This window comes from Corvus brachyrhynchos, unplaced genomic scaffold (genome assembly GCF_000691975.1).
Source record: "Corvus brachyrhynchos isolate BGI_N302 unplaced genomic scaffold, ASM69197v1 scaffold209, whole genome shotgun sequence".
Classification (NCBI taxonomy): domain Eukaryota; kingdom Metazoa; phylum Chordata; class Aves; order Passeriformes; family Corvidae; genus Corvus; species Corvus brachyrhynchos.
The window spans coordinates 3088165-3100213 of NW_008246056.1; the positions used below are offsets into that span (position 1 = coordinate 3088165).

Consider the following 12049-nt stretch of genomic DNA (forward strand, 5'->3'; position numbering starts at 1 on the left):
CAATATTAATGCTCATCACTAAGAGCCTGTCAGCATAAGCAGTACAGGTAGGTATTCTTCTAATAACTCTTTTTTTTTTTAGTGCAACAAAGTTCAGTGAAAGAACTCAGAAATATGCACTGGAAACTTCTGTATTAACTCAAAGTAAATTGTGCCATTAAGCTATTCTAGAAAATTAATGCAACTGCTGTTGCCATCCTGAACAGATTTCTGTGTATTCCCTGTTCAGAATAAAAGCTAAAGCTTTTGGGTTTTCCTCCGTAAGACCACATGTGATGCAGTCAACAATTTTTTTTATACTGCACTTCTTGCACTTCCCTCAAGAAAAAGATTAAAAAAAAAAAAATTTCAAAACAGACAGTAAAAGGATACAAAGTGCCAGAAGCATAAAGAAGAGAAATACGTTTAATATACACCTAGAAATGATTGTTAATACGAAACTTAAGTGACAACACCTTAGATTTTACCCATATCACAAAAAAGTATTTTCCTAGTAAACAATCATACTGTAAACAATTTGATGGGGTTGTTTCCATTGTTAAAGCTTTTGAGAGAACTGTATTATAAAAGTTCTTCCATTCTGAAGCCATAATCTCCTTAAATGTAAAACTGTGTGTATACAGAATAAGCTGCTGCCATTTTCACAAAGTGAAACATTCTATATCTAATGAAACAGACCGTGTCCAACCAAAGCATTTTAGTATGAAGGTTTTTATTTCCAGACAACAGGCTGAAATTACCTATTGCTCTCTTATACCCATTCCCTGTCTCACTCTTACAGCCAAAACAGTCACAAGTCAGAGAAATCCTGGCAGTCCTCCTTCCCTCATTTGTTCCTTGCACTCTGAATACGTCTCCACACTCCCGTCTGAATGGAGGTAAAATCGCTTCCCTAGGAATTCAAGCCAAGCAAAAGCCATAGGGTTCCACTTGTGTCTGCCCTCTAGAAGCCAAATAATGCAGTTAGGCTCCCTCATGGCTTTGGGTTCGGTCTGCAGCACAGCCAAAGGACGCTGCCTTTACCCAGTGTGCCCATGCACACAAAGCCACCACGAGAGCCCTTGGGAAAATCCCAAGTCAGGAGCAGGAGCAGCCCGTTCAGACCACCTGCCTTTGCAGTGGGTGCGGTACCAAGACCTGCACTAAAGATCAGATGAACTCTTACCACTGTGCCAGCAAGAACTGGACTGCGTTAAGAGAAAAGTGGTGTGTGGGGGGGGGAAGGACACGCAAAGAGGAGCTTTGATCACATTCACCTTTAGACAGGTTGGAATGCATCAGGAAAAAATGGAAATTTCTAAATAAAGTTGGACTTTGGTGCCTTGTAGTTAGCGAAAGACATTGGCGTGTCTCCAAGTCACAGTTTTTATGGAATCCTTTTGCAAACAGAAATGTGCAAAAAGAATAAAGGCACAACTCTACTTGGTAGAGACACGGACATCTCTAGAGGTATGAAGTCAGATATCAAATTCTTTCTATGCATGTGCTGCCAAACCATTTAGATATGCATTACCTAAGCTACTTATTCAGCAAAGCAAACACCCCACTTATTTCAACCCCTTTTTCCACTATAACAGTGAGACTGAAAGTTCTGAATGTGACCTCTGCTTCCAGATAATGAAATCAGAACAAAGGCACTTCAGTGCAGTTCCCCTCTTACAACAGCAAGAGCTAGAAGTCACAGCAGTAACGTCCTGTAGGATTTTCAGCAATGGTAAGTCCAACAAATACCTATTTCTCCAGAGGTTCCCCTTCTCTGAAGCACACTCTGCAGCAGCACCATTCCTTCCAACAACATTAATAATCACCAAATTGGTACTATGCATTGCTCTTATTCTTTTCCCCCCTCAGTTAAACTTTTGATGTTCTGTGAGCATGATGTTAAATGTAAGGACTGACAGTGGTTCATGCAAATGAAGGCATGGGAATGATGGTATGAAGCTTAGTAACATCACTCTGAGAGAGTAAATGAAAATTGGCTTTTACATTCTCTGAGATAACAGCTCATCTGCTTAACAAATTGATTGGAAGAATTGGAACAATCTGAAAGTTGTTTATTTAATATTTCTGATTCTTTGATAGCTGTAAAGCATTATCAACAGTTGTGAAAGCATGGTCTTGAATTTGGTATGTTGTCTGTGGGTCCTACAGCACCAAACAAACTGCACTAAGTTTAGGTCTAAAGTATGTGCAAGATCAAGGACTCAAATCACCTTTTTAAATGATCCAGATTTTGTTTTTAATTCCTTGGTCACTGAAAGAGAAACTGTGACCTTCTACAGGCTCCAGAGAAGCAGCACTGTAACTTAAATAAGGCAATAGCTTCAATTTAATAAAGCACTTAAACAGAATTACTTTAAAATGTAACAGTTTCTTAAGATTAAGTACATGCTTGAGTACTCTGGTGATTCATGGCATTCGAAGAGAAAAATTCTGCCAACTGTAATGTAAGGGTATTCCTTTTGCTCAGCATCTTAAATGTGCAGAAAAGTCTTGAAATTTCAAGGGGGTCTGTCAGACCTTATCTTCAGTTTCTTATAACTCTGCCAAACATTTATATATGAAATATACTTTTTTCTTGCAAGATATCTGCTTTAAAGCAGGTCTTTTTTTTTCAGTTGACATTTAAAACAAATATATATACTAAAACAAAAAAAAGGAAAAAACTCAGGGAGATAGCTATTTTCTAAAGAGATTATATGGAAGAGTCACTGCTTTGTTACATTTAAAAATTCTCCCCCAATTGCTTGAACATTTATTTAATGCTCTCAGATTTTGTTTCCAATAAGGTGTCAGGGAGTTACCTTTCAGGAGATTTCTCAGGACAGAAAAAGATGGTCAAATTACAGCTGAAAATATACCAAACAACAAAAAAAGCGCCATCTAAAAATTCATTAGCCCCCTTCCTTCCCCAAGAATATAATAAATTCAAAGCTAAACAGGCATCTGCAGAAATTTAGGCAGCTAAAGTTTCCAAAACAACCTTCTTGGTAGGTGTCTTTTTTTGACCTTATGCTGTAGTTTCACACCACAATGGCTTTAGAAACTAAACCAGGTTAGGAAATCTATTCACCTTATTCACCACCACCTTTTCCCTGCCATGTGTCTCAGCCTTTATATTCCAGTTCATTGCCTTTTCAGTGTAGAGCTGCTTGCAGGGCCAGACTGTACTCCTTTGTGTTTTCTTCCACTTTTGGGGGTATTATTTCAGTGATATTCTTCCCAGAATAGCCCCACATCAACTGCCCCTGTGCAAAACAGAAGGCACGATCAAGGAAAAGGAATTTCCTAAATCAGTGCAGAGGGAGTACTACTCCTTTTGCAACCAGAATCCACACACATTTTCCCTACAAATTCCTACCACACATCCACCATCCCAGGACTGCCTGAGCTTTGGCCAAACCTGCCCTGCATGTAAGGTTCACAGCTATCCTGGGCTAGAACAGCCTTGGACTGGTACCACGGGTACAGGGACTGTATCCACCATCCTCTTCCACGGGCACAGACACCATCCGGGATTCCCACTCTCTCCACAGTGTCCTAACAGCATGGATGCTAACAGAGTGGATGCTACCTGGCTTAAATGCAGAGGAGACAAAAGGAGCATTAGTGGAGCTTATGTGGGCAAGGGAGCAGCAGGAGGTCACATTCCCTAACTCCTCCTCTGCCATCATCCCAGCAGAGGCTCCCTGACCACGTCCTGCATCAGCCTCAGATCAAAGAACGTGTATTTCAGCAGTGCAATGGACACACATGAAGACAGTGCCCATAATCAAAGAGGAGCTAACAAATGATGGCAAGCAGCCAGGCAAAGATGTTTTTCCAGCCAGCCACTGAGGAACGAGCCATGGGTCTCCAGGGGGTGGAAACAGTAGGGAATGTGCCGAGGGACAGGTGAGCTCCGAGCTGCTGATGGGGGCCAGGAAAGAGGTGGAGAAAAGGGAGAAAAAGCAAGAAAAAAGGGGAAATCTGAGAGCTGGTAGGAGCTGTTTTAACTAAAAGATGAAACTCAAGGGAAAGGACCAGTAAGGGGCACGTAGAGCTTACAGCTGCCAGCTCTCCAGGCCCACAGGTCTTGCTGTGGGACACTGGCACTCAGAACAACACTGCTGTAACTGCAGCAAGCCACTGAGACAACAGGGGAAGGAAAGGTAAATGAAATAACTGAAAATACATGAGAAAAGAACACAAGAGAAGCAGGATTTGCAGTAGGGAAATGACAAGGTTAAAAGACAGCTGAGTAACAGAGTATACAAGACAACATAATGAAGACTGTAAGGAAAGGGGACTGCACCAAAGTCAAGGTGACAGGTGAGAAAACAAGGACAACTGGGTAGTATCTGGCAGATGTAAAAAGAATGAAGACAAAAGAAGGACAGAGCTATTGAACTTAGTACATTTTATGTTCCTTCATTTCACTATCATTTTTCCTGGCAGTTAATTTACATTGTATATCTGGGGGGAAAGAAGTTCCTTCTAAATACCAAGTTTACATCACCCCAGGAGGCCACCCTGGGTTCTGCAGCTTAGCAACTGTTGAGGCTGATGAAATTTTATATATAAGTCCCCAGAGTACCCACAGACCATCCAGCAGACAGGGAGCTTATCAACTATTTAGAGAGGTGTCCTTGGAAAAAGACCCTCTCTTTTCCAAATTGAGAACTACATGTAATGCTGTTGAAGAATGAGGCCCATATTTCATATGGCATGGGATTTATTTATGCGAAATATAGTGATATTTGTATCCAAGAAGCATTTCTGGAGGAAAAAAAAAAAAAAAAAAAAAAAAAGAAGTTGGAGTGAATGTTCATTTTCGAAGTCAAAATGGAAGATTTCCAAAGTGGACCGCCGGGGGAGCTGTTCACTGAAGCAGCATCATGGGCTGTCAGAAAGCAGCTCTGAGAGGTAGGACAGGGTAGGGAAGAAAAGGGAGAGAACAATAGGGTTCGTGACACATGGGGACTGATGGCCCTGGGAGCAGTTAAACAGGGCATCTCAGCCCAGCTAAGGGATACTCTGGTTTTAGTAGATGAACTTCTGAACAAAGTTGGGAAACTACAGTAATTTGAATAAATAAATAAATAAAATCAAGGCTCAACTCTGACCAAAATAAAAGCCCTATTCACTGAACAGAAGCAGCATGAAGGATGAAAAAAAAAGTTATCATAAGACGTTAATTCACTTAGGCTGTAATAAAATTCTGATTTAATACAGAATGTTCTCAGGAGTATTTTCTTACTTGCTGCTACTGCTCCACTTCTCTATCCCCCAAGAAAATTCATCCCCTGGTGCAAGTTGGAAAATTCGCAAGTCAGAATTGAGTCTTAAATAGTACCAGACAATTGAAACAAAAAAGGAAAAAGAAAAAAGCAGAGATATAGAAGGCCTCAGAATGCAATTCTGGGAACACTTTTATCAGCCTAACGCAAATAAAATGCATCAAGCTACCCAATAAGAGAAAGGGAAAATAAAAAAGCAGTTACCAGCTCAAATCAAAGAAGCTAGTTTATATTCTCTCTCCCTCATTTTTTGACATGTACTGCTTCATTGTGAAAGCTGCTTTCAGTGAAATCTGCTCAGAGGCTCAACCAGAGTAAACCCATAATCTGCGTGAATCAAACTGGGAAGGAAGATTTGACCCTGGAATAGAAATCTCCCTAAAATCTGGAGGTGTCAGGGTATCTTGTTCTGTGCTCAGATGGGCTGCTGCAAGCCAGTGGTACAAACCCAGCAGCACAGACTTGGAGCACCAGGTCTCATCTGGAACACGGCCCTTAGGGGAGGGTGACGTGAACTTCAACACATGACACGAACACCATCTGTCAAGGTATTGTAGCCCCAGAAAGCACAGCAGCTTCAGCACCCAATACCTACCACAGACCTCATTCAGTGAGATCAAGGGAGTCCTTGAAAGTATTAATTCACCTCTACTGCAATTGGGAGAATCATCAGTCAGGAACAAGTCACTTAAACTGCCTTGTTCAGTGGTATCACTGCTATTCTGCAGAGACAGACAGAACAAGCCTAAGCTCACTAGGGTTGTGCAAGCATCAAGATGTCCGAGTTTCAGAAACCAAAGGACACCAACAGTGTTCCAGCTCTCACAGGACATCACTGATGAAGACGGTTTCTTCATCAAGAAACAGAGAACTGCTGAGAGTGGATTGATGGGACACCATGGAGCTCTTAAAAGAAATGGGATCATTGTTCCACTTAAAAGACATCCAGAAGTGCCTTACTTACTTTTCCCTGCAGACAAAAGGAGACTTTAGTATGAGATACTGGACTGGAAGCTGGGAAATGAAAAGTCTGGAAAGTCCTGTGTTTCCACGTTGATTGATTCTGAGCAGCCCTGTCACAATATTTGGATTCATTTTTGAAGAGTGTGAGAAGAACACAGCAGGTATTACAAAGACCATAATAAAATGAAAATCCAACAAGTGAGACCATTAATGAGCTTCTTAAGAAAATGAAAGATAAAACAGGTCAACGAGATTAAAATTATAACAGGAATATTAAGTCAACCCTGGAGAGTCAATCATTATTATTTAAATGAAAGTGATGAGAAGTCTTTCCAATTGCTAAGATTTGTTTAAAATCCATTAAAAATAGATGTAACAAACAGGTACAAGCAGAAACTTGGCTTCACATCCACAAAACTACTGAAGATGATAATGACTGGTCAGAAGGGACAACTGGTCTGTGTTTCCAAGCAGACATATGCAGAATATAACCTGCTGTGAGGCTGAATATACCTGTGATTGAGGCAGGAATGATTTCTCTTTATTTTGAGACTGTACCATGCTTAAACCCAGTGAGGTGCCACCACTGGAGCAATCAAGAACAAAGGCCCTTGTTGCAGATTATCACCATCACCTGCCTATTTATCTAGAATGATTATTTACATTAAGAGAAAGACTACAAATACATGAACACATGACAAACTTAAATCACTAGAACTGCACAATCCCACTCACCTCGCAGTCAAGCAGAACTGCTACTGCTACAGCACAAATTTCCAGCGTGAGCAGACATCTGAAAACCACTCTCTCAAGGCAGACTCTACCAAGACACTTTGCCATGGTATGTGCGTGTTGCCCTCAGCAAGAAATCCATCAACAACATTATGAAGCTTCACAGGAGAATTAAAAAGAAGAAAAAAGTCCAGCTGAAAGTTGTGAACATTTCTCTTCTGCACAAAGACTTCAAGAAACATGGTAACAACTGTATGAGATCAATTATTAAAAGAACTGAAGCAGAGTTATGAAAATACAATGAAAGACAGCAGAAAAATGCTCCAAGAGGAAAACCTCAGGCAATATGGGAAAGCTCAGAGTTTTACAATCCAGAAGAATTAGGTCCCAATAAACGTGTTTTAGGGGTCCTATATGTAAGGTATAATCCAAAAGAAAAAAACCCAATAGCTAGAGAAACTCACTGAAATTACAGTCACACTAAGGGAAAAATCAACTTATAAAACAAACTTAACTCTAACTGGATATAAAATGGGCACAGACAAACATCAACCAACAACTATACAGAGTATTTTAACCATTAATGGCATGAGAGTTTGGAGTAGTCAGAGAAGTAGCATGGAGTAAAAACCACAAACAACTGAAAGGATGTTTGAGAGCTAAACCCCTTCATACACTGTTCAATGACAGAATATCCTAAAACTACAAACACACATTTTATCTGAGACAAAAAAGGCTCTGCCAAGGCATAAGGAACCCCAGGACCTGGAATCCTTTTGACCCTTCTGGAATTTCCATTGCTTTGACACAATTTTGTTGAGATACCACCCCATGGGGAAGCCAAAATTCAATGTTGAGAAGATATGGATAAAGTCCTATGGACCATGAAAGATCATGCCTTCAGCTGAATCCAGCCCACTGCATTTAAGATCCTGACTAAAATCACAATGGGGAAGACTTCTTAGGTAATAGCAGGTGTGACAGGACAAGTAAATTAATTAATTATCAATTAATGGATTTTGTATATTGACTAGAAATGGAGAATTGAAAGCAATTATTTTTTAAAGATTACCTGGGTTGGACACATTATTCTGTCCTATGAAAATGCCAGCTAGAGAATTTGTGTTCAAAGGATACTGATACATGATGTGATATGGGAAAATATCATGGCAATGCTGACCAGGAGTCTTTACCAAGCATAACAGATTCCTAATTAAAGAAAGAAAAAGGTCAACTGAAATCTACAGAGGGAAGCAGAAGACAGGACACAGGAAGAACGAGGAACTCTTCTGTCTGGAGAAAGAACTATGCTCTGTGGAAAGAAACAGGTCAAGTGGTTCAGGCAAGAAAGACAGCCAGAAAAAAAAGGGAATAAAAAGATCCATGAACTGAGAAGTCATCCTCAATCCTCATAAACTCTGGAGAAACCCAGGCCAAAAGACATTTTGAGAGAAAATCAAAGTTCAGAAAGAAATTCCCTACTGAATAAACTTAACAGACTCGCAGGAAAATGTTTCATTTCCATATAATTGCTGCTAGAGCTCTCCACATGTCCTTAAAGAAATATTTGTGTCATATGTATTTCTCCCCACCCTTCAGCTCACAGCAGCAAACCCTGAGCAAAATCCTGCACAAGTGGCTGGGCTCCACACTTACTGCATTGGCCTCCAGATCCCATTGTTCAGAAAAACTATAAATACACAAGAGTACCCAAATACATATTGATATACAGGACGTGTTTGTACAAATATGTACTCCTAAGAATCATCTAAAAGATGTTATTTCCCATACTCTACCCCTTGCTCTAAAATGGATTTTAAGAGAACAAAAGCAATACTTAAGATTACTGTTTAAAATAAAAAAACATGCATGTTTCTAAATTAATTGCAATGCCTCAAAACAACCAAAACTGGCAGCTCACTAAAATTTATCAGAAGGTATTTGATAGTATAATGTCTTTAAGCTCACTGTACTGTATGAATGACAATTCTACTTGTTTAGTAAAATCTGGTTGTATGAGAGCCTGCACTATAAGCGAGTCAGTTAGGATATAACGAATGTTCTTCAGACATGAAGCAACACAGGTAGATTGCTACAAACTTACCCAAAGAGGCTCATTACCCAACAAAATCATTTCCTCATAGGTAACTAGTTTCACTGATCAAAAGGCTTGTTTTGAAAAGCCCAGTTATAAAGACCAAGAACCATTTAATGACCTAGTTTTGGTTTTGGCATGACAAAAACTATCCAGTGGGTTTCATCTTTGTTAACAGTCGCTTTCATCTTAAAAGGTAACTTCTAACAGCTGATCACTGAGGTTGTCTTGTGACAGAATACTCAAAACCAATCAATTAAGCTAGTCTGTTTATTTCTGTAGGTTTCACATACTTAACCTCAAGATGCAAAATAAATCCACTCTCCATGTACAGCAGGCCTGAGGCAGATCTTAGACCTCCACTGTCCCTTTCTGCTTTCTGCTTCTTCCAAAATTTGACATTCTAAGACTTAAGACACAGAGCTGATGCAAAATCTTTAGAACTGTTACCATAATATTGGATAAAAAAGTTATATATCATGCACAGTAATACCTGGTTTAGACAGCTTACATTACCTGACTAATGCTGAACATCCATGCAGAATGAGTTGCAGTCTGCCCCACTTTGCTTTACTTACCAGGCTTGCCAGACACTACTTTCTATTAGATACGAGTTTGAAATCAGACCCAGATGTTCCATTATTCTGTACATCAGTACAAAGATCAATATTGGGTTTTACTACTTACTGAGTTTGGGTTTTTTGTTTTGTTTTGTTTTTTCCTGAGCCAAGGCTAGTCAGGCAAAGAGATATACGTATATTAGATAAGCATAACCCATGTCTACCACTAAACAGAGCTCAACAACTAAAATACGAAGAGTTAAAGCATAAGGAAACTTTTAATGTAGAAAACCAATACAACAAGTACTAATGTGGAGAATGCTGTAACCCCCACAGCTGCGGCCTTGAGTACATTTTCTCAGAGTTCTGTAGCTCTTTCCCTGGAAGGGATGAATAGAGAAAGAACTGGTGCTGAATGATTATCCCATTTGCAAGGAAGAAAATCTGGCTTCCAGAAGAGCAGCAGCTCAGAGATGCTAGAGCACCAAAAGGTGGACAGTCAGAATTTGTCTCTGCCAATTTAAGCCCAAGACAGAAAAATAGGACAACCACAAAAATACTTTATGAAGGCACTTGAACCAACATTTTAGAAGTCCATGGAGAATAATATGGGGTTTCAAATTTCTGTAGACCAAAGTAATTTCTATGTCTTCAATCTTTTCAGTGGACTGGCTTTCTAAAAAACTGATGTTTTTTAAAGTTTCATTCTGTCACAGAACGAGAGAGACTTGGAAGGAAAATGTTATACATACTAAGCACCTACAAGTAGGAAAAAATAATAATTTTGCATCTTTTATTTGTAAGGCATTCTGCTATGATTACAATATTGGTTCTTTTCACCAGAGAATCTCTCCACTGAGATTCAATAGACAAGATGGAGTACATAAAATCCAAAATATTAGTGTACACAGAGCCTAATAAAACCTGCTGAGTCTTTTTCAATTACAAAACTGATGTGAGGACATAGAGAAGTAAAGTAAGTTTTTTTAAGTCTGTGTAAGCACAGTCATCTGAAATGCTTCCTTTGAAAATAGTGTTCCATGGACTAGAAAGATATGATCATGACACATGTAGAGTGTCAAAGAGAAGCAAACTCCAGCATCCTGTTCGATTTCTGTAACTTGTACGGGGAAAACAATGGCGAATCCTTTCCATCCTCTCTCTGCCGGGGAGCTGGTCAGGGGCCGGGCCCGGCCCATCCCGGCCCATCCCATCCCATCTCCACACACACGTGTTTGGCGTGGTGCTTCGAGACCCGAGGGCAGCGGGCCCAACACTGCTCAGGAGGAGCTGGTGCTATCAGGGAATCGCCTCAGTGGGGAACGCCACCCCCTCTCACCCCCTTTTTTATTTTATTCTTAAGAGCAGGCTGGCGGGCACAAGGTTTAGGTGCTGGACAATTAGCAAAAGCAGCAGGGGGATGCTTGCCAATAAACACCCAGATTTGAGGTTAAGCAGCTGTAAATCTGCATTAATCGTTTCAGGAATTCAGCTGTTTACAAAAGCTTTTAAAGAGCAAACAAATAAGAGAAGGGAGGGGAGAAGAGACAGGAGAGGAGCCGATCTGTCCTTACCTTCACACTGCTTCCCTTCCCCTTTGTAGCCCGGCTTGCAGATGCATTTGTAGGATTTTGGTGTGTTTTGACAAATTGCATCGATGTGACAGTCATCCGTAGCTTCTGCGCACTCGTCAACATCTGGAAGCACAGAAGGAACCCCAAGGGGACAGATAAGAAGGGAGACCCGAAACACAAAACACCAAGGATACATATTCCCCTTGAAGCTGTTTGCCTGCCTGCCTTCCCAGTGTCATGCTGGAAACGAGAACATCTAAGGATAAATAACTAAACCAGCCAACGTGATATTCTCCTCAAGTCACTTATAAGCACTGCTCCACAGAGCTGGAGGGACTCGGTCTCACATTTCTGCACTATGAATTAAATACTTAGACACTAGAAATTAGCTTCTGCTGTATAAGTATGGTACTGGAGACCCACATCTTAGTAAAACAAGAGAACGCTTAAATTACCAAAAAGAGGAGGAAAAAAGACCACTTACATGTTCTAGCACGGAGATTTTCTTAATTTATAAAGATAGACCCTAGTTTAAATAAACTATGCTGGTGGGGGAACGGGAAAGAAATATTTGAACAGCAAAACCACATTAATACTTTTAACTAAGAAGAAAAAAAAAAAAAAGAAATGGAAGACCATATGAAACTCGGCAAGGTAGTGTGGAGGAAAGCAACCTGCAATAACATCATCTACTTGGACCAACACTCATTTAGGAGGAAAAAAGTCCCAGCAGTCGTCCCAGCCCCTGCTTGGGTGGGTTCCTTACTGGGTAAGTTTGACTCTGAAAGGGGGGACCCAGACTGCTTTTCTTGTTTTCAGAGTAGGCAGCCTTTACAAACATTGCAG

The 12049-nt window shown here is 40.3% G+C and overlaps 1 protein-coding gene across 2 annotated transcripts in view; it reads right to left on the reverse strand.

Moving 5' to 3' along the window:
* SCUBE1 (signal peptide, CUB domain and EGF like domain containing 1) overlaps nt 1-11421 on the reverse strand; it is a 191737-nt gene extending 180316 nt beyond the window's left edge. For both annotated transcript variants that reach the window (XM_017745824.1, XM_017745823.1), the window contains exon 1: nt 11204-11421. In XM_017745824.1, coding sequence (XP_017601313.1) covers nt 11204-11399 — 196 coding nt within the window. In that variant the 5' untranslated portion in view covers nt 11400-11421. The remainder of the gene's footprint in view (nt 1-11203) is intronic.
* Between the last annotated feature and the right edge of the window lie 628 nt (nt 11422-12049).